This window comes from Mobula hypostoma, chromosome 2 (assembly GCF_963921235.1).
Source record: "Mobula hypostoma chromosome 2, sMobHyp1.1, whole genome shotgun sequence".
NCBI classification, from domain to species: domain Eukaryota; kingdom Metazoa; phylum Chordata; class Chondrichthyes; order Myliobatiformes; family Myliobatidae; genus Mobula; species Mobula hypostoma.
The window spans coordinates 248,116,504-248,144,330 of record NC_086098.1 but is presented as its reverse complement, the minus strand read 5'-3'; the positions used below and the strand labels follow the sequence as shown (position 1 = coordinate 248,144,330).

Genomic DNA, 27,827 nt, shown 5'->3' with positions numbered 1-27,827 from the left:
ACATTCCAGGTGCTGCACTCAGAGCCCAGTGGAGGTGGCGGGTTGGGGGTACTGGGGGCAGGGGGCCAAGGGAATATGCCTTCCCCACTGTAGGGTGACATCTGGATCTGACAATAGACTTGGGAGTGACCAACAGCCATCTGTGCCCTACCGCAGCTGCTGTGAGTGCAGAAGGAAGGGGCTGCACTGGGACACATGAGGAGAGGACCCCCTCCCCCCACCACAGGCAGTGTCCCTGTGACAGGACACCACAGGTCCAGGAAGAGTTCAGCACAGAGCAATTGGACTCGCACAGAGGGCACCTACTGCAAGGGGTGTGGGGAGAAGGGGGAGGTGTGACAGGGGAAGGAGACAGAAACAAAGGGGAGGGGTGGGTAGAGACAAGGGCAGCGTCAGAGGCTGAGGGGGAGTGTGGGCTGTGTGGTGCCCAGATCCTACAGGGGGCTTCCTTGGCCGAAGGCCCAACTCGATGGCCAAGGAACGAGAGGGGAGAAGACAGAGCTTGTTGTTATCATTCCCCTGTTTCTGCCTTCCCTCCCACACCCCAGCTCAGATACCTCCAGTGTCTCTACCACCACACTCGTTCACCAGGTCCTCAGACGCTGAGCTTAGTAAGTTGGTGCCGGAAGCATGGCAACATTTGCAGGCTAACCCTGCACATCCTCGGACTGTGTTGGTCATTGACGCAATTCACCGTATGATTTGATGTTCATGTGACAAATAACACTAATATTTCTTTATTTACAGAGTGTTCATTACAGATTCAACATGGGGCAATGACCTGGTTTCTCCTGAGGCAGCTGTCTTTGAAACCCCTTTTTATCTTCGCCATACTCTTCCCCACCGCACCCTCAGCTCGGTGGGAGTTGTTCTGTAGCACAGCAGTTAGCTTGATGCCTTACAGTGCCGGTGATCACAGGCAGGCGTTCGACTCCGGCCACTGTCTGTAGAGTTTGTACATTCGCACCCTGACGTTTCCTCCGTGTGCTCTGGGTTCCTACCACATTCCAAGGATGTACAGTAGGGTTATAGTTATTAAGTTGTAGCCATGCTACGTTGATGCTGGAAGTGTGGCGACACTTGTTGGCTGCCCCCTCAACACATTCTGGACTGTGTTAGTTGTTGATGCAAAGGACACACTTCACTGTGTTTCGATGTTTCAACAAACAAATCTAATCTCTTTAAATCCAGCGAGAGGCTGCCTGCCAGCAGTGTGGAATGAGATCGCAGCCCGTTTGAATATATGAAGGGGCTGCTCCCCAAGTTCTGGCTGCACTGTGCTCCTGCTTGATGGCCACTCAGTACGGAGGGGGATGTGTTGGTTGCTTGGGGGGATCTCTAGGTGGGCTTGCTCCTGGGCCCAGCCAAGACGGCCAGGCGCAAGTCCAGGCAGTCAAGGGCTACTTCTGAGCTGACTGCCCGCCCCTTTCCCGGGGCCATGTCTGCACGGGTATCCTTGGACAGCGAGTATAGTCACTATGGGCACTTTGGGTAACTTCCCAAGAATGGTGGCCCCCCCCCCCCCAGGGAATTGAGTGTTTTGTAGATAACAGTAATGGAATTTTAATTTGAAATTGTCAAGTTTTATAAATCCTTAATCACTGTGAGTGAATAATCTTCTGCAGTTTTGTACCGGCATTGGAGAGGATCCAGAGGTGGTTTACAGAATGATTCCGTAAAGGGTTAATGTATGAGGAGCATTTAATGGCTCTAGGCTTGTACTCACTGGAGTTTGAAGAATGGAGGGTGCGGGAATCTCACCGAAACCTATTGACTATTTGAAAGGCCTAGGCAGAGCGGATGTGGATGTTTCCTACAGTGGAGGAGTCAAAGACCAGAAGGGACAGCCTCAGAATATAAGGATATCCCTTTAGAACAGAAATGAGAAGGAATTTCTTTAGCCAGAGGGTGGTAGATTTGTGGAATCTGCTGCCACAGACAGCGGTGGAGGCCAAGTCATTGAGTATATTTAAAGCAGAGGTTGTTAGGTTCTTGGTTCGTCAGGGCATTAGAAGTTACGGGGAGAAGGCAGAGAATGGGGTTGAGAGGGATAATATATCAGCCAGCCATGGTGGACTGGCAGAGCAGACTCCATGGGCCAAGTGGCCTAATTCTGCTCCTATGTCTTATGGTCCTAAAAATGACAGCCAACTACAGTTGGTTCATCCCACTAAACGATCTTTATACAAATATTACGACTGTACAACTCTCAGGTCATGCTGAGCACCATTACTGAGGCAGCCTGCCCCTCTAACATCACTGCCCCCACCCCGTCACCTGCTCATGCTGATGAAGGAAACACTTCTTTCTCACTGCTCAGCTCTCTTTTTAAAAAAAAAACACACACACACACGTCAAGTAAAACTTTACAACTGCTTGTCTCCGGGAAGGCTGCTCAAGCTGGGAGGGGACGGGGGTGGGGGGAGACGACACGGGAGGGGGTCTGATCGATGGGTGTCCCCTGACCTACAGCGGACCGCTGTGGAGCAACGCCCCTCCCCCACTGTGCAGAGCTCCTCCAGTCAGCAGCACACTACCCCGTACCCCCGCTAAAGGTTTGCCCCTCTCCTGAGAGGGGGGAGGAGGGGCTCAGAAGCCATACTTTGCCTGGGTCTGCCGCTTGGTGAGACGATTGTCGGACCAGGTATTCTTCAGCTCCAACTCTCGCTCCTTGGCCTGGTTGGGGGGAGGCAAAGGGATAGATGGTTAGATTGGAAGGTACGGGGGGGGGGGGGGCACAAACACTGACGATTATCCATGTGCACGTCCATGAGGTAAATCTCTCCCACACACACATAGTGTGCATACGCACCTACACAACGACACAAACGCAAACATGCAGTGGTGTGCATGGCCCCGTACACCACAGACACACGCAGCAATGTGCACACGTACGGACACACAACCCCAGCAACGTACCCACGCATGATTACCCACAGACCCACTTCCGAGAACAGTGAGGTCCAACCCCACAGCCGCTTGGCTGAGCCGAACCCTTGTGTCGGTGATGTGGGAATTGGTGAATCAGACACTCCACCCTCCCACCACCCCCGATGTCTGCCGCAAGCCCCCGAGCCACAGTGACAGTCTCATCCTCCCCTCTCACCTGGTGGATCAGGTAGGTGATCTGATGCTTGCGTCTCTGTTGGCTCGTTGGTTGTTCCCCTCGTTTCTGGATGGGAACACAGAACACACACAGGGAGTTACCCTGTCCACTCACCCAGGAGCAGGTGACAGAAACCACCCCCAGCACCATCAACCCCGTCGTGAAATCGGCAGGAACTTTCCCTTTGAACGACTGGTGTCTGTATTTTCACAGGGGATATGGGAGGGGGTGATTACATACAGATGACTCCCCCCCCTGCCACACCCACCTCACTGAGGGTGAATAGTTCTCCCCAACCCCAGCCAGGCCGAAACTAATTGATTCGTTTCATGCTGCTCCACACTCACCCCAAACCCAAGTTCCGTCTAAGGACCGTGGCGCAGAAGAACGTGTATGATATGCGTGCTCTTATTAGTCAAGGCATTGAGTTCAAGAACCAGGTAGTTATGTTGCAGCTTTATAAAACTCCGGTCAGGCGCATCCGGAGTGTTGCATTGAGTTCTTTTCGCCCCATTACAGGAAGGATGTGGAGGCTTTGGAGAGGGTGCAGAAGAGGTTCACCAGGATGCTGCCTGGGTTAGAGAGCATGAGCTGTAAGGAGAGGCTGGACAAACGGGTTGTTTTCTCTGGAGCGGTAGAGGCTGAGAGGAGACCTGACAGAGGTTTATAAAGTTATGAGAGGCAGAGACAGAGTAGCCAGCCTATTTACTCAGAACAGCAAGATCCCATGCTGGAAATGTCTAATACCAGAGAGCATGCATCATAGTGCGAGGGGGAAATACAAAGGAGATGAGCAGAGAGTGGTGGATACCTGAAATACACTGCCAGGAGTGGTGGTGAAGGCAGATATAACAGAGGCTCTCAGACAGGCACATGGATGGAGGGATACGGACATTGTGCAGGCAGAAGGGACTCGTTTAACTAGGTGTTTCATTGCATGTTTAATTAGTTTGGAACAACACAGTAGGTCGAAGGGGCTGTCCAAATGCTGCTCTGGGTTCTACTGAGTCTCTGGGACAAGTTTTGAACCACAGACAAGAGAAAATCTGCAAATACTCGAAATCTGAGCAACACACACAAAATGCTGGAGGAACTCAGCATCTATAGAAGAACAGTTGACGTTTCTGGCCAAAACCCTTTGTCAGTACTGAACCGCAGTGCAGGGCGCTGAGTGGCTGTGATGGAGAAGGAGATCGGCTTCACAATCAATGGGAGTTCTGTCAAGTGTCTGGGATAAGTTTTGAACCACAGTACAGGGTGACAAGTGGCTGTGGTGGGGAAGAATATCGGCCTTGCGATCAGTGGACAATATAGCACGGCTGCTGCTCCTCCTGGGGGATGGCAGAGGAGCACAGTGGGAGGTGCTGCTGGCTATACCCATAACCTCCAGTGTGTGGAGCCTTGCACGCTTTCTCCTCACCCAGCCACTAGGGAGGCAGACATCAACAGTGCTGAAAGCAATGAACATCATCAATAGGCTGACCTGGTCCCACCACGTAGCTGACACTGTCAAGAAAGCTCACCAAAGCCTCTACTTCCTCAGGAGGCTAATGACATTTGGCACGTCCCTGTCAACCCTTACCGATGTTTATCGGTGCACTATAGAAAGCATTCTGTCTGGATGCTTCACGGTTTGTTACGGCAGCTGCTCTGCCCGTGACCTCAAGAAGCTGCAGGGGTGTGGACACAGCACAGCACGGAAACCAGCCTTTCCTTCACGGGCTCGTCTACACTCCTCACTGCCTCGGTAAAGCAGACAGCATCATCAAAAACCCCCCAACCTCTCCTCCCTCCCAAAGGGTAGAAGATACAAAAGCATGAAAGCATGCTCCACCCGGCTCCAGGGCAGCTGTTACCCCACTGTTTTCCAATAGACCTCTTGTACAATAGGATGGACCCTTTACCTCATCTACCTCGTTAGGAACTTGTACTTTATTGTGTACCCACACTGCACTTTCTCTGTAGCTGTCACACTTTATTCTGCGTTCTGTTACCGATTCACTTCGTTCTACACCAATGCCCTGTGTGATGATCTGATCTGTGTGAACAGTGTGCAAGACAAGCTTTTCACTGTCTTGGTACATGTGACAATAACAAACCAATTCCTATACCAATTTAGAACAGTGCATGTCGTTGTGATGTGGGAGGGAACTGGAGCAACACAGGGGAAAGCATGCAGTCACGGGCAGAACATGCAAACCCCACACACACAGAACCAAAGATCGGGACTGAACACAGAAGAGTGCAGCAAAGTACAGGCCCTTTGGCCCACCTCATAACATAACCTACTCTAAGAGCAATCTAACCCTTCCCTCCTACATAGCCCTCCATTTTTCCAACATCCACCCTAAACTTTCTCAAATGCCCCTAATATATCTGCCTCTACCACACCCTGGCAGGGTGTTCCATGCGCTCAGCACTCTGAGAGAAACCCACCTCTGACACCCCCACTATACTTTCCTCCAATCACATAGAAACATAGAAAATAGGTGCAGGAGTAGGCCATTCGGCCCTTCGAGCCTGCACCGCTATTCAGTATAATCATGACTGATCATCCAACTCAGAACCCTGTACCACCCTTCCCCGCATACCCCCTGATCCCTTTAGCCACAAGGGCCATATCTAACTCCCTACAGTTTAAAGTAACTCACCTTACAGTTTAACTCCAACTTTATACTTTATTTCTTTATAATTGTCAGATGTTTTTTTTGTTGCATTTTGCTTCACCACACCACAGCAAATTCCCAATCCATGTGAATGTATATAGTGAATAAAGCTGATTATACCCCCTTGTATTAGCCATTGAACACGGGAATCTGGAGCTGTAAGGCAGTGCTTCTACCCTCGAATGCAGCCTGTCGGACACGCTTCTAGGAAGGGACAGGGCGGCTGAGCATACCTTACTGAACGATTTCAAGTCCTTCTCCTCCGTCAGGGACTTCATGAGCCATTGCTGTGAGCCGCTCAGCTGATCATCACCTTTGATCTCCAAGAAACTGACTTCCTCCTTCCCCCGATTCCTCTTTCCTTGAAGCCTTTTGAACTGAGACGAGAGAGAAGGGAGAGAGATGGTGATGAAATGCTCTTCCACCCCCCCCATCCTCCCCCAAATTCCAGAGGCGCAGAGGAAGGAGTACCAGGAACCAACCCCTCCCCCACCCTGTATCACTTCCTGTGGGAATAGCAGTCTCCTGACTTCAGGAAGGAGGTCATCCCAAAAATGAACAAATATTCTGTGGCTGACAAGGGAAGTCAAAGAGAGCATAACAGCAAAGTTAGTGGGAAGGTAGAGGATTGGGAATCTTTTAAAAATCAACAGAAGACAACTAAAAATATATATACAGAAATAAAGATGAAATAGAAAGGAAAGCTACCTAAAAATTTAAAAGATACAAAAAGTTTTTTTTTCAGATATACAGAGTACAAGAGAGCTAAGAATGAATATCGAACTGCTGGAAAATTACGCTGGTGAGGCAGTAATGGGGGACAAAGAAATAGTGGACAAACTTAACAAGTATTTTGTGGAAGAAATGCCAGAAATGCAAAGAGTGTCAGGGGTTTCAAGTCCTTCTCCTTTGTCACTGCTGTTACTTACTAAGGAGAAGGTGTTTAGGAAGCTGAAAACTCTGAAGGTAGTTAAGTCACCCCGGGGTTCTGAAAGTGGTGGCTGGAGAATGTGGAGGCATTAGTAACGATCTCTCAAGAATCACTAGATTCTCAAATGGTTCCGGAGGACTGGAAAATAGCAAATGTCACTCCATTCATTAAAAGGGGAGGAAGTCAGAAGAAAGGAAATTATAGGTCAGTTAGGCAGACTTCAATGGTTGGAAAGATGTTGGAGTCTATACTTAAGGACGAGGTTTTGGAGTATTTGGAGGCACATGGTAAAAGTCAGCCTAAGTCACCTTAAGAGAAAATCTTGCCTGACAAATCTATTGAACTTCCTTGAGGAAATAACAAGCAGGATAGACAAAAGAGAATGTTGTGTACTTGGTTTCTCAGGTCTTTGAGATGGGCTGCTGCACATGAGGCTGCCTAGCAAGGCAACAGTCCATGGTACCACAGGGAAGGTATTAGCATTGCTAGAGCATTGGCTGGAGGCAAGGAGTGGGAATAAAGGGGGCCTTTTCTGATTTGCTGCCAGTGACTAGTGTAGGGGTGGGTGTTGGGACAGCTTCTTTTTACATTGTATGTCAAAGATTCAAAGTACATTTATTATTATCGATGTATGCAGTACATTCATCTTCCCGCAGTCATGAAACAAAGAAAATCATGAAACCCGAACGAAGAAAAATATCAACCCCCCCCCACCCCCAATGTGCAAAAAGTAAACGAGCGAGAAACACAGAATATAAAACACAAAATCAAAAGAGCCCAGGCATTATTCAGTGCAGCTCAGTCAATGATTCGGATGACAAAATTGATGGCTTTGTGGCCAATACGAAAATAGGTGGAGGAGAGGCAGTGTTGAGGATGCAGGGAGTCTGCAGAAGGATTTAGACAGATTAGAAGAGGCAAAGAAATGGTAGATGGAATACAGTGTCGGGAAGTGTATGGTCATACACTTTGGTACAAGCAATAACAGTGCAGGCTATTTTCTAAATGGGGAGAAAATTCAAAAATGTTAAGTGCCAAGGGCCTTGGGAGTCCTCCTGTAGGATTCCCTAAAGGTTAACTTGCAGCCTGTGTCCGTGGCGAGGAAGGCAAATACAATGTTAGCACTCATTTCCAGAAGACTAGAATATAAAAACAAGGATATAATGTTGAGGCTTTACAAGGCACTAGTGAGGTCTCACTTGGAGTACTGTGAGCAGTTTTGGACCTCTTATCTAAGAAAGGATATGCTGACATTGGAGAGGGTTCAACAGGTTCATGAAAATGATTCAGGAAACGAAAGGCTTATCACGAGGAGTGTTTGATGACTCTGGGCCTACACTCGCTGGAGTTTAGAAGAATGAGAGGGGATCTGATTGAATACTGAAAGGCCTAGATAGAGTGGATATGGAGAGGATGTTCCTATAGTGGGGAGTCTAGGACCAGAGGGCATAGCCTCATAATACACGGATGTTCATTTAGAACAGAGATGAGGAGGAATTTCTTTAGTCAGAGGTTGGTGAATCTGTGGAATTTGTTGCCACGGGAGGCTGTGGAGGCCAGGGTGTATTTAAGGCAGAGGTTGATAGAATCTTGATAAGTCAGGGTGTGAAAGGTTATGGTGAGAAGGCAGGTGAATGCCTTAAGAGGGAAATGGATGAGCTATGATGAAATGGCAGAGCAGATACGTTGGACCAAATGGCCAAATTCTGCTCCTATGTCTTATGCCGCATGTCTTCTTTACCATCCTATTCTGTTCAGCCAATGGGAGGCTGATGGCCAGTATGTACTCTGAGAGCCAATGGGTCTGGCGAATTGGATATTTAATTCCTTGTTTTCAATTAACATGAATTTGGTTTCTGGTCCCCACCCCAGAGGCCTGCTGGGGGCTTCTGCTGTGTACTGTCTCTAGCTTTCTCTCTGCTTGGTCATTGCTCCTTGTCTAATTACATGCTGCTACTGCGTGAGCTGGACTGCAGAGAGGGGGATGCATGGAGGGCATCGGGCAGGGGCTGACGCTGGAATCAGAAACAACAGCAAAATGTTGGAAACACTCAGCAGACTGGGCAGTGCCTTTGGGCGAAGGGTAGGTAGAGGAAAAGGTAATGTCAAAGCCTGCATCGAGGCTGATGGTGGAAGGGGTTGGGCAGCTGGTAGAGCAAGAAGGGAGGAAAGTGGTGAGAAAGGATTCCCAGGTGATTGATAAACTGATCTGAATGTCAGCAATCCCCTCCCTCCCATAGAACAAATTCGGAGGGCTGAATGAAGAATGTCAACCAATTGCCATTATGCATAACAAGGCCAGCCCTTTCCTGTGCTTTGATTGGTATTAGGTGCAGCGATTGAATACACAACTAAAACTTCACTTACTTAAGGGAGACAATGATTCCGACCAGTTTACTGTCACATACACCAGGGTACAACGACATTCCATTTTAGTGTGAAGCTCGGAATTAACAGCGTATTTCTTAACAAGTACACTTGGATTTAAGCATTAATAAATAGCATAAACATAAGAAATTCTGCAGATGCTGGATATGCAGAATAACACAAACAAAATGCTGGAGGAACCCAGCAGGTCAGGCAGCAACAAGCCAGTTGATGTTTCAGCCAAGACTCTGGTGAAGGGTCTCACCTGAAACGTTGACTGTTTATTGCTGCCCTGCCTGACCTGCTGAGTTGCTCCAGCGCTTTGTGTGGGTCATAAAGATGCTGGGATTCATCTGTATTGTAGGATCACGTTTCAGGTTTATAACCTGCCTGAAATGTCAACTGTGCATTCATTCCTCTCCACAGAGCTGCCTGACCTGCTGAGTTCCTCCAGCATTTTTGCAGATTAGGCAGCATTGGAACGACAAACAATTGAGGACTCAGGTTCCAAACCCTTTGTCAGATTCAGAATTATTTACCAAGGATCAACTTTATTCACCGTTTACATTTACATTGCATTAGGAGTTTTTGGTGGAGAGGAATAAAGAATCAACATTTCGGTGTGAGAAAGGCCTGAACTGTCCACTCTATTCCACTCGGTAAATAGCAGTCGGACAGGTATCCACAGGAACAGGGCTAGGAGGTATATGGGCCAAATGCAGGAAATTGGGACCAGATGCACGAGTACTATGGGCAGCATGGACTTGTTGGGCTGAAGGGTCTGTGTGTGCACTGTACTGCTCTATGCAGTGCTGTCTGTACGTACCACTGCTGAACTGACAAGAAGGTGAGAAGGGGAACCGTTAGGGGAGAGGCGAACTGGAACCAGAAGGGAGTTGGGGGGGGGGGGAATCTGTATTAGATTAATTTTTGTTTTCACATAATAAACAGCATACATGGTGAATACAGGTAGAATAATACAAGACCTACATAAATTACAGTCAGGCAGATGTTTTGACTGATGTGACTGGTCTGCCCCCTTCTCGCAGCAAAGCAGACCAGCTCTGCTGTGTGGGAACTAGAGATGGCAAGACCCACATCTAACCTTAGTTTCCCATTTCTCTCCTAGCTGGGTGCCAACCACAGGCTCGAAGGCAGGTATGGCACCAGGCTGGTCTTGGGCCCCACACCGCTCCCGACTGCAGAACCATTGAATACTGGCTACTCAGGCCCACCTAAACCCTTTTATTCTGTCCCTTGCCCCAGTCAGAAGGCTGTCCCCCCCCTGGGGCTAGCTCCGCACCTAATCTCCTCTCAGTCAGCTCGTCAGTACCTGTGATGCATGAGTTAACCCTGGTGTCCCACTCCTGGTTACACTTACCGCTTCGTCGTTGATGAAGGTGTTCAGTTCCTCGTCTGGAGCTGGCTGCAAGGCAGGGTCTGGTACTTGGTAGTAGTTACTGTAGAAGCTCTGCCGAAGGAGCAACATTTTATTACAAACAGATTTTATACATGCACCCTCTCCAGACAGAGCACAGCTCAGTACGGCTGGTGAAGCTGAAGACCTGGAGACGTGGCCCAAACCATCATGGAAACCCAGCCTCTCCTCCACCGACTCCATCGCGCTGCTTCAGGAAAGCAGCCAACATCACTGAGGACCCCAACCAGTATCTTTCTCTGTCCTCCCACCTCCCGTCAGCAGAAGGCACAAGCTTGACAGCGCCCACCGCCAAGCTCAACAACAGCTTCTATTCCACAAGAGATTCTGCAGATGCTGGAAATCCACAGTGATACCCACAAAGTGTTGGAGGAATTCAGCGAGCCAGGCAGCATCTATGGAAGAATTATCTGCAGCTTAACGTGAAAAAGACTAAGGAGCTGGTGGTAGACCTGAGGAGAGCTAAGGTACCAGTGACCCCTGTTTCCATCCAGGGGGTCAGTGTGGACATGGTGGAGGGTTACAAATACCTGGGGATATGAATGGACAATAAACTGGACTGGTCAAAGAACACTGAGGCTGTCTACAAGAAGGGTCAGAGCCGTCTCTATTTCCTGAGGAGACTGAGGTCCTTTAACATCTGCCGGACGATGCTGAGGATGTTCTACGAGTCTGTGGTGGCCGGTGCGATCATGTTTGCTGTTGTGTGCTGGGGCAGCAGGCTGAGGGTAGCAGACACCAACAGAATCAACAAACTCATTCGTAAGGCCAGTGATGTTGTGGGGATGGAACTGGACTCTCTGACGGTGGTGTCTGAAAGGAGGATGCTGTCCAAGTTGCATGCCATCTTGGACAATGTCTCCCATCCACTACATAATGTACTGGGTGGGCACAGGAGTACATTCAGCCAGAGACTCATTCCACCGAGATGCAACACAGAGCGTCATAGAAAGTCATTCCTGCCTGTGGCCATCAAACTTTACAACTCCTCCCTTGGAGGGTCAGACACCCTGAGCCAATAGGCTGGTCCTGGAATAATTTCCTGGCATAATTTACATATTACTATTTAATTATTTATGTTTCTATTACTATTTAATTATTTATGGTGCAACTGTAACGAAGACCAGTTTCCCCCGGGATCAATACAGTATGACTATGACTAAGAGAATACAGAGTCGACGCTTTAGGCTGAGATCTGATTAAGGATCTCAGCCCGTCAGCTTTCAGTGTGTGAGAAGACCAACCAAGAGTGTGGTAACAGAGGGGTAGAAGCTGTCAACGTTTCGGGCTGAGACCTTTCATCCGGTCTCCTGTCTCCTGCCCCATTGTTTTCAGACTCCTAGATGGACTTCTCGTGTACTAAAAGTTCAGCACTCGCTCCCCTTCCCCTCTGCTTTGCTGCACCCCTCCCCACCTATCAGCACGAACAAAGGGAGGAGTGAAGAGCCAGGTTTTGCCCTGTATGAAGCCAATTAAATAACAAAGGCAGGGGAGCAAGGGACAGAGGGCTCCAGTCTGTGTTATATACGGTGTGCGTTTAGTCAACACAGGCTGAGTGGGTCACTATGGAGCCCAGGATCTGTGTCAGCAGCTAAGTAGCCCCAAGGAACAAGCCACAAGTTCAAATCCCATGAGGGCAGTGGAGGGATTTAAATCCCAAGTGTCTTATTCGTAAGGAGAGACTGGATAGGTTGGGTTTGTTTATCCCCAGGGAGACCTGACTGGTGACTTGATGGAGTCAACTTGAAGAGGTGACTTGACAGAGGTGTACAAGATCGTTAAAAGGCAGTGGACAGCCAGAGCCTTTTATTTTTAAGGTCAATATGGAGATGTTAGAGGTAGGTTTTGTTTTACGCACAGGGAGTGTAAGATGCCTGGAATGCACCTTTCGGAGTGGTGGGAGGCTGATACATTAGGGACATTTGAGAGACTTTTAGGTGGCACATGGATGAGAGAAACACAGGGTTCGGAAGGAGGGAAGGGCTAGAATGATCAAGGAATAGGTTAAAAGGTCAGCACAATATCAACGGCCAAAGGGCCTGTCCTGTGCTGTATTGTTCTACGACCTGAGAGATACAAAAAAATCTTCTACCGAGTAGAGGTGGCCGAGGAAGGAATAGCTTTAAGGTGAGATTCAAGTGGCTGAGAAGCGAGGGGAGTTGGATCCTGGAATGCACTGCATGAGGGTTGGTGGAGGTTCTTAATGGCAGCTTCTACTCGCTGTTATCAGACTTTAGAACAGTCCTCTCATACAGTAAAAGATCAACTCCTAATCTCCCAATCTAATTCATTGTGGCCTTTATGCTTTATTTGTCTGACTGTATGGTGCTATTCTCCATTCCACTTCCCTTTTGTAGGACCTCGACAAATGGAATGATCTGTCTTTTGGCTTTTTACTGAATGTGATAATAACACCAAATGAAACAGCATCTAGACAAATGTTTGAATCAACTCAGACACAGGGTGACACGGTAGTGTGGATTCACAGGGTGACACGGTGGTGTAGTGACTTTACAGCACCAAGGATTGGGATTCACAGTGTGACACGGCAGTGTGGATTCATAGGCTGACACGGTAGTGTAGTGACCCTACAGCACCAGCGACTGGGATTCATTTCTCACCAGCCTCTGTAAGGTTTTGAATGCTCCCCCGTGACCACCTGGGTTTTCTCTGGCTTCCTCCCACATTCTAAAGACATACGAGTTAGGGTTAGTGAATTATGGGCATGCTACGTTGATGCAGGAAGCATGGCGCCCCAGCATATTGCCGTACTATGTTGGTTGTTGTCACAAACAATGCTTTTCACTGGTGTGTTTGACGAACAACTGAAGTTAATCTCTGGAAGGAAGGCGCCACATCTAATGTAGATAAATGGCGATCGTGTGGACAGGTACAACAGCATGGATGTGGAGTCATATGGGGGGGTGGAGTCAAATGGCCAGGTGTATGGACTGGGGGTGGAGTCAAACGGCCAGGTGTATGGATCGATGGGGTGGAGTCAAATGGCCAGGTGTATGGATGGGGGTGGAGTCAAATGGCCAGGTGTATGGATGGATGGGGTGGAGTCAAATGGCCAGGTGTATGGATCGATGGGGTGGAGTCAAATGGCCAGGTGTATGGATGGGGGTGGAGTCAAATGGCCAGGTGTATGGATGGATGGGGTGGAGTCAAATGGCCAGGTGTATGGATGGGGGCGGAGTCAAATGGCCAGGTGTATCGATGGGGGTGGAGTCAAATGGCCAGGTGTATGGATTGGGGGGGAGAAGGGCCAGGAGCATGGGTGGGGGAGGTAGGAAAAGTGCCAGCTTTCCTGCTATACGAAGCTAATTAAACAAAGCAGCGTTTAACTGCAGTGCAAAACTCCTTAAACGAGAGTACCTAGACCATCAGCGAGGATCGGTGGCCATCACTCTCTGTGCAACACGGGGAGTCTGTTAAGTGTTCACCGTATGTTTACTGTTAATCAGGGATGACAAATAACATTTACACCTGGGATCACCTGCTACCCACACACAGGCAAGAATAGCTAGCTCTGCACTGGATGAACAGTAAAAACAGGGCATTACTGTGACGGTGACGCACAGGGTAGTGCAGTTTCCTCACAACTCCAGTAGCCTGGGTTCAATGCTGGATCTGGGGCACTGTCCGTGTGGAGTCTGCATGTTCCTCCAGGTGCTGGCAGATACATTATGAACATTTAAGAAACTCTTATGAGAGGCACAAGGATGATAAAGATTGGCAGGCGTTGCAGGAGGGAAGGGTTGATGTTGGAGCAGGCTAAAAGGTCAGTACAATATCGGGGGCTGAAGGGCCTGTACTGTTCCATGAACACACTGGGATGATCTGCTGCTGCTGCTGTGCTGCTGTCTTGGTGGGGCAGGGAAGTCAACCTGTTTGTTACCTTTCACGAACTCACTCACACAGCATCTATGGAAATGAATAAACAATTAATGTTTCGGGCCGAGACCCTTCACACCAAAGGAAGGGGGAAGATGTTCTGTGGATAGATGAGACAAAAGTTGAACTTTTTGGCAGAAATGCACTCCATTATGCTTGAAGGGAAAAGGGCACGGCACACCAAAATCTCATCCCAACTGTGAAGCACGGTGGAAAGAGCATCATGGTTTGGGGCTGCTTTACTGCCTCAGGGACTGGGCAGCTTGCAATCGCCTGAAGCTTAATAGAAGTTGGATGTTGCAACAAGACAACAGTCCAAAACACAAGAATAGATCAACAACAGAATGGTTTAAAAAATGAAAATTCATGCTTTGGAATGGCCATTTCAGATTAACCCACCAACCCTGCATGTGGGAGGGAACCCGAGCACCCAGAGGAAATCCACAGGGTTACAGGGAGAACGTGGAAGCTCCACACACACAGCCAGAAGGCAAGATTGCACCTGGGTGTCTGCAGCCCTAAGCGAGCAGCTATTCCTGCTGTGCCACTGGGCCACACACGCTATTAATCCTCACTGGATTTTTATATAACACCTTAACCACTTCAGTCTTTCAGTCTTGTGTCGCAGGGCGGGCACAGGACCCAGTGGTGCAAATGCAAGGGTTTTTATTCCTGAGACACCTCCCACAACCCCAGGAATGCAGAGTAGGGAACTCAACCTGGGCACAGCAAGATCCCACAAACAGCTTCATTACTTATGGTCAGAATGTCTTTGATATTGGTCAGGAGACAACTACTGGCAAGGATATCAATAAACAACACACATCAAAGTTGCCGGTGAACGCAGCAGGCCAGGCAGCATCTATAGGAAGAGGTACAGTCGATGTTTCGGGCCGAGACCCTTCGTCAGGACTAACTGAAAGAACAGCTAGTAAGATCAATAAAATAGGTTCAGTGTAAATGATCAGTAGTTTCTTGATGGGCTGAAGGGCCTATTTCTGTGCCATATCTCTATGACTCCATGTCCATACCAACCATCTTCCACCCATTTATTCTGATTCCATTTCATTCTCCCCAGATCCCCACCAACTCTCCCTAGATTCCACCCCTCATCCACGCACCGGTGTGGCGGGGGGGGGTGGAATGTAGAGTGGCTGATTAAACTACCCATGTTCTATGTCCCACATGTCACTGGGACATGGGAGGGAACCAGAGTATCCGAGAGTAACCCACGCAGGGCCCAAGGAGAACATGCAAACTACACACACATTAGGATTGAACCTGGGTCTTTGGAGCTATGGGGCAGCAACTTTACCTGTTGTGCCGCTGGGCTGCCCTCCAAAATCTTCCCTGCAGGTTTTTTCCCCATGTTCTGGTCATGCCAGTGGATGCCGGAGGAGGGGGCAGTGGTGCCTGCTCTGCAAGGTGGTGTCACTGACAATGCAGCACTCCCTCAGAGCTGGAGTTTGCAGAGTCGGGGCTCGAAGAACATCACCCGTACAGGGATATGGAACTGGGCTCTCGGGCAGTGCGCCCTGGTCACTTGGCAGAGACACCAGGAGCCAAGGGATCTGTTCGTACTCTAAATTCAACATCTCTCTATGCTCTAGGTTCTAGCCTCTGCATTCTACATTTTAAGTTCTGCACCCCTATGCTCTGAACAATCTATGCTCAAGGTCCTATGCCCTATACTCAATGTCTTTCATGCAACGTACTACGCTCAATGCCCCAATTTAACACTCTGTTCTACATTTAATAGCTTACACTCAATATCCTAAACCACACTCGATGTTCTACAACCTACACTCAACGTTGTGTGCTCAACGTCACGTTTAAAGTTGTACACCCTACTCTCAATGACACAGGTTCAATGTCTTACACCCTATGCTTGACGGCGTAGGCTCACTGATCTACAACCTATGCGCAACGCCGTAAGCTCAACATCCTACGCCCAGTGATGTATGTTCAATGTTCTACGCCCAACACCCAATACTCTACACCCTTCCACCTCCTCTACTCCACATCCGATGCAACACACTCAAAGTCCTACGCAACGTGCTCAGCACCTTGCACTCAAGGCCCAACATGTCACCCTCTACATTCAATGCTTCACACTCCACACACTCTCTCATAATGTTCTTGTCCTTCTCTGGGAGCCCACAACCTCCTCCACTGACCTGGTAATATTCACTCTGCTGGGTCCCCTGTGCATTATAGTCCAAGTACTGTCCACCGAACTCTGGCCCAGGCTCTAACGGTGAACTGCTGGCAGCCGGGAAGGCGTTGTCACCCAGGGAGGCAGTGCTCCGGTTGAACTCCAAGGGGGCATCAGCAGGGTTGGGGGCATCAGCAGAATCACCTGGGGCACCAGCTGCCAGCGGGCTCTCCTCTGCCCCCATGTCCGGGTATGGTTCAGTCCTGCTTCCAGGTGGCGGCTCCCTTTCAGGCAGTGAGAAGAAGCCAGCACTCTCTCCCTCGTCGTCCTCATCCTCCTCCTCGTCGTCCTCCTCCTCGCCGTCGCTTGCCTTCTCGTTCATGATGTGCCTGGCCAGCTGCTGAGCAGCACTCTTGGAGGCGGCCTTGATGGCAGAAGGCGAGGGTGTGGTGGTGACGGTAGCTGCGCGGCCCGTCACCTTGCTGAGGGAGTGGGGCAGCAGGGTGCGGTTCGTCTCCTTCACGTTCAGGTTGCGTGGCTGTGGCAGCAGAGAAGAGAGCCCCGTTCCCGTTCCTGAGCCCTGGAATAGAAAAGCAGGGAGGGGCAAACAAATGAAACAGACAGGCTTGCAAATGGGCAACCCAGCATCAGCAACTCAGGTGAAGGAGGTCTGGCATATCACTGAATACTCTAACAAGCATCTAATCTTTAAAGTGGTTGCATCACGGTCTGCTACCACAACCTGAATACACAGGGATGAAATAAACTGCAGAGTAATGGACACAACCCACCCCACCATCGGTCGCACCTACAGATGGTGCTGTCTCAAAAAGGCAACACCCAAAGACCCCCACCATCCGGGCCAGGCCGTCTTCTCACGGCTCCCGAAGGCAGGAGGTACAGAAGCCTGAAGTCCCACACCACCAGGTTCAGGAACAGCGACTTCCCTTCAACCGTTCGGTTCTTGGTCCAACCGGCACAACTCCAATCACCACCTCAGTACAGAAACACTGTGACCACTTTGCACTACAATGGACTTTGTCTTTGTTCTAATTATGTTCTTTCTTGTAAATAAAAATGCATATAATTTATGCGTATTTAATGTCTTTCTTGTGATGTTTTATCTATGATGTTATAGGTTTCCATTGCACCTGTGCTTACATATGGTGCATATGGCCAAAGACTCCACTTTGTTACATTGAACATTGACCTTAGTTGGGAATAACCTAAAATCTTGACATTGCCTTCCCCAGCACCGCGCCAACAGATGCTGTTTAACCCCTCAGTTCCTGCAGCAGGTTGTTTCTTGCTTCAGAGGGGTGGGACTTGTGCTGATATTGTTATGTTTATTTTGTCATGTAGCTGACATACGTATAATTTATGTTCACATTTGTCATGTATGCAACGTACTGAGCTACTGCTGTGAAGAGCTAATTTTCATGGTGTTTACACTCTGTGTATGTGCACCTACAACAATGAACTTGAATCTGAGACGGGGAGCTCACATCCATGGCCGGATTGAGTCACTGCCCTTGACATTTAGCAGTCTATATTGGAATGGAACTACACAGTAGTCAGACAGGTAAACTGGCAACAGTACCTCTGACTCACTCACTACCCTCCCAAGGGAAATCTGGCCAAACCCTGCATCTCATCTCCCCCCACCCGGTCCCACCCAGCCCTGCCTCTCCAGACCCCACACTCACCTGACTTGTCTTCTTCTGAAATGGCTCATCATCATCTGAGTCCGACTGTAAGGGAAAGGAGCGGGGTGTTAATGGGGAAACACTCGATGACATCTTAGACCACGGGCAGACAAGCCCCTTCAATAGGTGATGCACAACAGACGGTATGGTCCATGCTGGAGTTTTCAGCTTCTCCGGCTCTCCATCCTTCCTTTCCTAGCTCCCTCCGTCCCAACCCAGCTTCCCCTCCCAGGCAGGTTTAAACCCCAGTGAGACACCCAGACTCTTTGGGGTGTGGAATTACAACACTGAAACTAGGTGTGTGTGCCCACAAAACTGCACAATGCACTCCCCACACACAAAAGAAAACTTTGAAGAGATTAGCTTTATTTGTCACATGTACATCAAATCATTCAGTGAAATGCATCGTTTGCAGTCCAACGATGTGCTGAAGGCAGCCAACAAATGTTGCCATGCTTCCGGCAACAACATACCATGTCCACAATCCACTAACCCTAACCTGTATGTCTTTGGAATGGGGGAGGAGAGCAGAGTACCCAGGGGAAATGCAGAGTCAAGGGGACAACATTCAAACACCCTACCAACAGCAGCGGAAATTGAACCCGGATTGTTAATAGAAACATAGAAAATAGGTGCAGGAGTAGGCCATTCGGCCCTTCGAGCCTGCACCGCCATTCAGTATGATCATGGCTGATCATCCAACTCAGAACCCTGTACCTGCCTTCCCTCCATACCCCCTGATCCCTGTAGCCACAAGGGCCATATCTAACTCCCTCTTAAATATAGCCAATGAACTGGCCTCAACTGTTTCCTGTGGCAGAGAATTCCACAGATTCACCACTCTCTCTGTGAAGAAGTTTTTCCTAATCTTGGTCCTAAAAGGCTTCCCCTTTATCCTCAAACTGCGACCCCTCGTTCTGGACTTCCCCAACATCGGGAACAATCTTCCTGCATCTAGCCTGTCCAATCCCTTTACGATTTTATACGTTTCAATCAGATCCCCCCTCAATCTTCTAAATTCCAATGAGTACAAGCCCAGTTCATCCAGTCTTTCTTCATATGAAAGACCTGCCATCCCAGGAATCAATCTGGTGAACCTTCTTTGTACTCCCTCTATGGCAAGGATGTCTTTCCTCAGATTAGGGGACCAAAACTGCACACAATACTCCAGGTGTGGTCTCACCAAGGCCTTGTACAACTGCAGTAGTACCTCCCTGCTCCTGTACTCCAATCCTCTTGCTATAAATGCCAGCATACCATTCGTCTTTTTCACCGCCTGCTGTACCTGCATGCCCACTTTCAATGACTGGTGTATAATGACACTCAGGTCTCGCTGCACCTCCCCTTTTCCTAATCGGCCACCATTCAGATAATAATCTGTTTTCCTATTCTTACCACCAAAGTGGGTAACCTCACATTTATCCACATTAAATTGAATCTGCCATGAATTTGCCCACTCACCCAACCTATCCAAGTCACCCTGCATCCTGCTCACGGCTAACACTGCCGCCCAGCTTTGTGTCAACCGCAAACTTGGAGATGCTGCAATTAATTCCCTCGTCTAAGTCATTAATATATATTGTAAACAACTGGGGTCCCAGCACTGAGCCTTGCAGTACCCCACTAGTCACTGCCTGCCATTCTGAAAAGGTCCCGTTTATTCCCACTCTTTGCTTCCTGTCTGCTAACCAATTCTCCACCCACACCAATACCTTACCCCCAATACCGTGTGCTTTAAGTTTGCACACTAATCTCCTGTGTGGGACCTTGTCAAAAGCCTTTTGAAAATCCAAATATACCACATCCACTGGTTCTTCCCTATCCACTCTGCTAGTTACATCCTCAAAAAATTCTATGAGATTCGTCAGACATGATTTTCCTTTCACAAATCCATGCTGACTTTGTCCGATCATTTCCATCGCTTTCCAAATGTGCTGTTATCACATCCTTGATAACTGACTCCAGCAGTTTCCCCACCACCGATGTTAGGCTAACCGGTCTATAATTCCCCGGTTTCTCTCTCCCTCCTTTTTTAAAAAGTGGAGTTACATTAGCCACCCTCCAATCCTCAGGAACTAGTCCAGAATCTAAAGAGTTTTGAAAAATTATCACTAATGCATCCACTATTTCTTGGGCTACTTCCTTAAGCACTCTGGGATGCAGACCATCTGGCCCTGGGGATTTATCTGCCCTTAATCCCTTCAATTTACCTAACACCACTTCCCTACTAACATGTATTTCCCTCAGTTCCTCCATCTCACTAGACCCTCGGTCCCCTACTATTTCCTGAAGATTATTTATGTCCTCCTTAGTGAAAACAGAACCAAAGTAGTTATTCAACTGGTCTGTCATGTCCTTGCTCCCCATAATCAATTCACCTGTTTCTGACTGTAAGGGACCTACATTTGTCTTAACCAATCTTTTTCTTTTCACATATCTAACACTGCAAAACGCCATGCACACTGCTACGCTACCGTGTGTGCCACATATAACACACATCTGTTTGAACTTCTTCCATCTGGCAGACATTATAAGATTTTCTATGTCCGCACTTCCAGACTGAAAAACAGCTTCTTCCCCAGAACTATAATTGCTCTGAACTAATCGATCAAGCATCATCCATAAATTTGTTATATTGCTACTTTAATACTGGTTTTATGTCTGTCATGCATCTGAGTTGTGCTTTTGTACTGCTGGACATTGCTTGTACTGGCTGGGTACTTGATTTTATTTATTGTGTATTTATTTTATTTGTTGTTTTATAGCATTGAGTATGGGAGTTGCAAACTCATTTTCACTGTATTGGTGCATGACAAATTGTACTATGCAATGACAATAAAGATATTTCATCCTTTCATCACCTGAAAACACTGGACCACATCAAACTCCCCAGGCACAAAATACTTCACCTTGTCTCACGACATTCGGCCCATCGAGTCTAAGCCAGCTGGGGGAAAGAAACTCGGACTTGTGGCAGAGGGGTTGAATCTCTGGAGTACCCTATCCCCAGGGGGATGTGGAGAATGGATAGCTGTGATTTTCAAAAGATCAGGCAGACAATGGGGCGATGATGTTTGCGTGCCAGTGTCTGCCTGCCTGCGTGTGTGTGTAGGCATGCCTGTGTGTGAGTGCACGTTCCCCCTCTGACTACCTGGGTTTTCCCTGGCTATTTTGTTTTACTCCCGCATCCGAACAACATGTGAAGTTGGTGGATTAATCAGCTGCTATAAATTCCCCCCAGGGTGTGCATGAGGTGTAGAACAGAACAATGTTGTGCTGAACTGCTTCAGCCTGATCCTATCTGCCTACACAACCCCATATTGCTCATGTGCCTCTCCAAGACGCTCTTAAACATCTCATTTGTATCTGCCTCCACCATCACCCTCGGCAGCACGTTCCAGACACTCGCCACTCTGTGTAAAAACAATCTTGCCCCTTGAACTTTCTTCCTCTCTCCTTAAATGCATGTCTTTTAGTATCCGGTATTTCATCCCTGGGGAAATATCTGGCTATCAATTCTATCTATGTCCTTTTCTATTGGGTCTCCCTCAGCCTCCGCCACTCCAGAGAAAATAACCCAGGTTTGTTCAACCTCTCCTCTCATCCTAATGAACCTCTTCTGCACCCTCTCCAAAGCCTCTGTGTTCTTCCCGTAATGGGATGACCAGAACTGAATCTGGATTACTGACTCCAGATGTGGCCTAACCAGTTTTATAAAGCTGCAGATAGGTAATTAAACATAGAACATAGAATAGTACAGCACAGTACAGGCCCTTCGGCCCACAATGTTGTGCCGACCCTCAAACCCTGCCTCCCATATAAGCCCCCACCTTAGATTCCTCCATATACCTGTCCAGTAGTCTCTTAAACTTCACTAGTGTATCTGCCTCCACCACTGACTCAGGCAGTGCGTTCCACACACCAACCACTCTCTGAGTAAAAAACCTTCCTCTAATATCCCCCTTGAACTTCCCACCCCTTACCTTAAAGCCATGTCCTCCTGTATTGAGCAGTGGTGCCCTGGGGAAGAGGCGCCGACTATCCACTCTATCTATTCCTCTTATTATCTTGTACACCTCTATCATGTCTCCTCTCATCCTCCTTCTCTCCAAAGAGTAAAGCCCTAGCTCCCTTAATCTCGGATCATAATGCATACTCTCTAAACCAGGCAGCATCCTGGTAAATCTCCTCTGTACCCTTTCCAATGCTTCCACATCCTTCCTATAGTGAGGTGACCAGAACTGGACACAGTACTCCAAGTGTGGCCTAACCAGAGTTTTATAGAGCTGCATCATTACATCGCGACTCTTAAACTCTATCGCACGACTTATGAAAGCTAACACCCCATAAGCTTTCTTAACTATCCTATCCACCTGTGAGGCAACTTTCAGGGATCTGTGGACATGTACCCCGAGATCCCTCAGCTCCTCCACACTACCAAGTATCCTGCCATTTACTTTGTACTCTGCCTTGGAGTTTGTCCTTCCAAAGTGTACCACCTCACACTTAATTAATAAAGGCAAGCATAGAGCACACCTTCTTTACTACGCCATCACTTTCAGAGAGCTATGAACTTGGATCCCAAGATCCCTCAGTACATCAATGCCGTCCATGGTCCTACCATTAAATACTTTCCCCTTACATTCAACCTCCCCAAGTACAAAACCTCACACTTGTCAGGATTAGTCTCCATCTATAACTGATCAATAACCCAATGTGTCCCTTGGCAATCTCCCACACCATCAACCTTTGTGTCATCGACAAACTAATTAAGTCCACACATCCACAATTCATCCGGCTCCTTTACAGTGGTATGCAAAAGTTTGGGCACCCCTGGTCAAAATTTCTGTTATTGTGAATAGCTAAGTGAGTAAAAGGCATTTCCAAAAGGCATAAAGTTAAAGATTTCTTTAATACTTTAAGCAAGATTACATTTTTATTTCCATCTTTTACAGTTTCAAAATAACAAAAAAGGAAAAGGGCCTGAAGCAAAAGTTTGGGCACCCTGCATGGTCAGTACTTAGTAACACCCCCCTTTGGCAAGTATCACAGCTTCTAAACGCTTTCTGTAGCCAGCTAAGAGTCTTTCAATTCTTGTTTAGGGGATTTTCGCCCATTCTTCCTTGCAAAAGGCTTCTAGTTCTGTGAGATTCTTGGGCTGTCTTGCATGCACTGATCTCTTGAGGTCAATCTCGATGATGTTTAGGTCAGGGGACTGTGAGGGTCATGGCAAAACCTTCAGTTTGCACCTCTTCAGGAAGTCCATTGTGGATTTTGAGGTGTGTTTAGGATCATTATCCTGTTGTAGAAGCCATCCTCTTTTCATCTTCGGCGTTTTCTACAGACGGCGTGATGTTTGCTTCCAGAATTTGCTGGTATTTTATTGAATTCATTCTTCCCTCTACCAGTAAATGTTCCCCGTGCCACTGGCTGCAATACAAGCCCAAAGCATGATCGATCCACCCCCGTGCTTAACAGTTGGAGAGGTGTTCTTTTCATGAAATTCTGCACCCTTTTTTCTCCAAACATACCTTTGCTCATTGCGGCCAATAAGTTCTATTTTAACTATCAGTCCACAGGACTTGTTTCCAAAATGCATCAGGCTTGTTTAGATGTTCCTTTGCAAACTTCTGATGCTGAATTTTGTGGTGAAAATGCAGGAAAGGTTTTCTTCTGATGACGCTTCCATGAAGGTCATATTTGTGCAGGTGTCGCTGTACAGTAGAACAGTGCACCACCACTCTAGAGTCTGCTAAATCTTCTTGAAGGTCTTTTGCCGTCAAGCAGGGATTTTGGTTTGCCTTTCTAGCAATTCTATGAGCAGTTCTCTCAGAAAGTTTTCTTGGTCTTCCAGACCTCAACTTGACCTCCACCGTTCCTGCTAAATGCCATTTCTTAATTACATTACGAACTGAGGAAATGGTTACCCGAAAACGCTTTGCTATCTCCTTATAGACTTCTGCTTTGTCAGCATCATTTATTTTAATTTTCAGAATGCTAGGCAGCTGCTTAGAGGAGCCCATGGCTGCTGATTGTTGGGACAAGATTTGAGGAGTCAGGGTATTTATAAAGCTTTGAAATTTGCATCACCTGGCCTTTCCTAATGATGACTGTGAACAAGCCATAGCCCTAACAAGCTAATTAAGGTCTGAGACCTTGGTAAAAGTGATCTGAGAGCTCAAATCTCTTAGGGTGCCCAAACTTTTGCATAGTGCTCCTTTCCTTTTTTTCAATCTAAAATTGAACAAAACAAAAATAATACACTAATCTTGTGTAAATGTTGAAAAGAATGTTTCATCTTTAACTTTATGACTTTTGCAGATCAATTCATCTTTTACTCACTTAGCTATTCACAGTAACAGAAATTTTGACCGGGGTGCCCAAACTTTTGCATGTCACTGTACATAATTCACAAACAGCAGAGGTCCTGCTACAGAACTACTCCTGTCTTCTATGGGCAGTTCTGAATCCAAACAGCAGTCACTATGGGTTCAATGCATCTTAATCCTCTGGATGAGCCAATCATTAGGAAAGGGGTCTCCCACCCTTTTTAATGCTAAGGACGAATACCATTAAGCAAGAGGCCGTGGAAGCCAGATTGGGAACCCCTGCGTTAGAATCATGGAGCTGTTGACAGAGATGAAGGAAAATTAAAATGGGGTATATGGAAATGGGGTAAAGGGAAGTAAATTGGGTAAAGGGACTGCTCCGAGAGCAGCTTTGAACTGAAGGGCTCATTCTGTCATCCAGTTAACTATTGAAACATCACCACTCTGTGATGGGAATGTGTATAAACTGAGTTAGTAGCAGGGCCAGTATGAATGCTCAGCAGTAACTGTGACATGACACCTGCTTTTTCAAGCATTTTGTTTTGTCTCAGCTTCAAACTTCCATTGATTTTCATTACAGGTAGAAATCCTGATCATCGAACGACAGCCGTTTAACCCACTCTCACCGGGCACGAATCCAACACACACACACTCTCACTGGGGACATACTGACTCTCGCACACACACACACACACACTCACTGGGGACGCATTGACACACACACACACACACACACTCACTAGGGACATATTGACACACACACACCCACACTCTCACTGGGGACATATTGACACACACACACACACTCTCTCGCTGGGGACGTATTGACACACACACACTCACTCTCTCACTGGGGACGTATTGACACACACACACACCCACACTCTCACTGGGGACATATTGACACACACACTCTCACTGGGGACATATTGACACACACACTCTCACTAGGGACATATTGACACACAGACACACTCTCACTGGGGACGTATTGACACACACACTCTCACTGGGGACATATTGACACACACACTCTCACTAGGGACATATTGACACACAGACACACTCTCACTGGGGACGTATTGACACACACACACACTCTCTCACTGGGGACGTATCCGACACACACACTCTCTCTCTCTCTCACTGGGGACATATTGATACATACACACTCTCACTCACTGGGGACGTATATGACACACGCACACACACACACTTTTTCTCTCACTGGGCACATATCTGACACACACACACACTTTCTCTCTCACTGGGCACATATCTGACACACACACACACTTTCTCTCTCACTGGGCACATATCTGACACACACACACACTCTCTCTCTCACTGGGGACGTATTGACACACACACTCACTGGGGAATGTATCTGACACACACACTCTCACTGCGGGATGTGTTCCACACTCACTCGACTGAGGATGTGCCCCACACACATACACTGACAGATGGTGTTTGAGCTGTGCCTAGCCTCGGTCGTAGATGTAGAGAGAGTAGAGCAGTGGGTAAGCACTCATCCTTGAGATGGGCCTGTGCTGATTGTCAGCGATGAGGAATAAATATCCAGTTATACCAGATGTGGCTTCATCCTGACAGGACAAAAGCCAAACAAAACAAAACAAAACAAAACCACACCCGAAGGTATGGACCCAAACAAGTTGACGACATATTCTCAACCACATTATTTGTTTTTCTAACTCAGGTCTACTGTTCACTGAGGAACTGTGACAGGCTATCTGGGTTACACCACTGACACACAGTGGTCGGGTGGGTGAGGGGGAGGGGAGTCGGGTGGAATGAGGGGGCAATCAGGTTGAGAGTGAGAGGGTATGGACGGGGTCCGGGGGGGGGGGATGGGGGCCAGGTAGAGAAGGGGACGGACAGGGGCTGGGGGGGGGGGGTGGGAATGGACGGGTCCAGGGGGAGGGGTGAGATGGACGGGAGTCAGGGAGGGGGAATGGACGGGTGTCGGGAAGAGGGTGTTCAGAGGGAGGGGGGATGGACAGGGGTCGGGGGAGGGTGTTCAGAGGGTGGGGGTCAGGGGGAGGGTGTTCAGAGGGTGGGGGTCAGGGGGAGGGTGTTCAGAGGGTGGGGGTCAGGGGGAGGGTGTTCAGAGGGTGGGAGTCAGGGGGAGGGTATTCTGAGGGCAGGGGTCGGGGGAGGGTGTTCCGGAGGAGGGGGATGGACAGGGGTCAGGGGAGGGTGTTCAGAGGGAGGGGGATGGACGGGGGTCAGGGGGAGGGTGTTCAGAGGGTGGAGGTCAGGGGAGAGTGGACAGGGGTCAGGGGGAGGGTATTCAGAGGGCGGGGGTCAGGGGAGGGTGTTCAGAGGGTGGGGGTCAGGGTGAGGGTGTTCAGAGGGCGGGGGTCAGGGGAGGGTGTTCAGAGGGCGGGGGTCAGGGGAGGGTGTTCGGAGGGAGGGGCAAGGGCAGTGGTGGGGCGGGGGGGAGGCAATGATCAAATTTCCCGCACCCTGGGATCCTCCCTGCCCCCTGCCATCGTGCATATCCGCACCCACCGCCCGGACTCACCCCCGCCCGCAAAGCCGGGGCGCTGATCCGCACTGGTTCGCTCCGCTTTCTAGTGACGGAGAGCAAGAGTTGGGTTCCGGGGGCGGCGGCCCGGCCCTGAGGCCCACGGGCAGCAGTGCCAGGCCCGGCCCGGGGCTCCCCCTCGCCCTCGCTTTCATCACTGCTCCCGTAGGCCACCAGCGACATGGCGGCGGCTGCGGCGGCTCCGTCACCGCGCGCCCGCCATTGCCCGCCCGCTCTCGCGAGGCTTGGCCGTCCCGTTCGCGCAGCGTCTGCCGGGAACCGCCGTCCCCCGCCACGCATGCCGGGAGTTGTAGTCCTGATCGGCAGAAAGGGTGTAGTACTCAAGCAACGCAGATCAAAGTTGCTAATGAACGCAGCAGGCCAGGCAGCATCTCCTGACGAAGGATCTCGGCCGGAAACGTCGACTGTACCTCTTCCTAGAGATGCTGCCTGGCCTGCTGCGTTCACCAGCAACTTTGACGTGTGTTGCTTGAATTTCCAGCATCTGCAGAATTCCTCCTGTTGTACTCAAAGTTGGACCAAAGTTTAATATTAAGTCTCGTTCTGTACTGTATGACTCTCTGGCTGTAAAACATGTGAACATGAGAGAGAGAGAGAGTCTTTATACATCAGAGACTTATTGAGCTTGTCTCATCTCTGCCCTACATTCTGGTTGAAAGA

General features: G+C 48.7%; 1 protein-coding gene across 1 annotated transcript; it reads right to left on the bottom strand.

The window, feature by feature from the left end:
• Positions 1-721: 721 nt before the first annotated feature.
• prcc (proline rich mitotic checkpoint control factor) lies at positions 722-27,404 on the bottom strand. Its single transcript, XM_063041941.1, has 7 exons — positions 27,144-27,404; positions 18,267-18,311; positions 16,583-17,140; positions 10,452-10,541; positions 6,006-6,149; positions 3,107-3,172; positions 722-2,676 (listed from the first exon to the last, which is right to left on the bottom strand). Exons 1-7 carry the CDS (start codon positions 27,327-27,329, stop codon positions 2,590-2,592), a joined length of 1,176 nt encoding a protein of 391 aa, XP_062898011.1. The 5' UTR covers positions 27,330-27,404; the 3' UTR covers positions 722-2,589.
• Positions 27,405-27,827: the final 423 nt, after the last annotated feature.

What these genes read in the sequence shown, in the direction of transcription:
- prcc (XM_063041941.1), bottom strand. Translation starts at nt 27,329, where the DNA reads ATGTCGCTGGTGGCCTACGGGAGCAGTGATGAAAGCGAGGGCGAGGGG. An exon ending in AGCAGAGTGAATATTACCAG is followed by an intron (nt 10,542 to 16,582) that starts GTCAGTGGAGGA and finishes CTCCTTCGGCAG; the next exon opens with AGCTTCTACAGTAACTACTA. An exon ending in CCTTCATCAACGACGAAGCG is followed by an intron (nt 6,150 to 10,451) that starts GTAAGTGTAACC and finishes CTCTCGTCTCAG; the next exon opens with TTCAAAAGGCTTCAAGGAAA.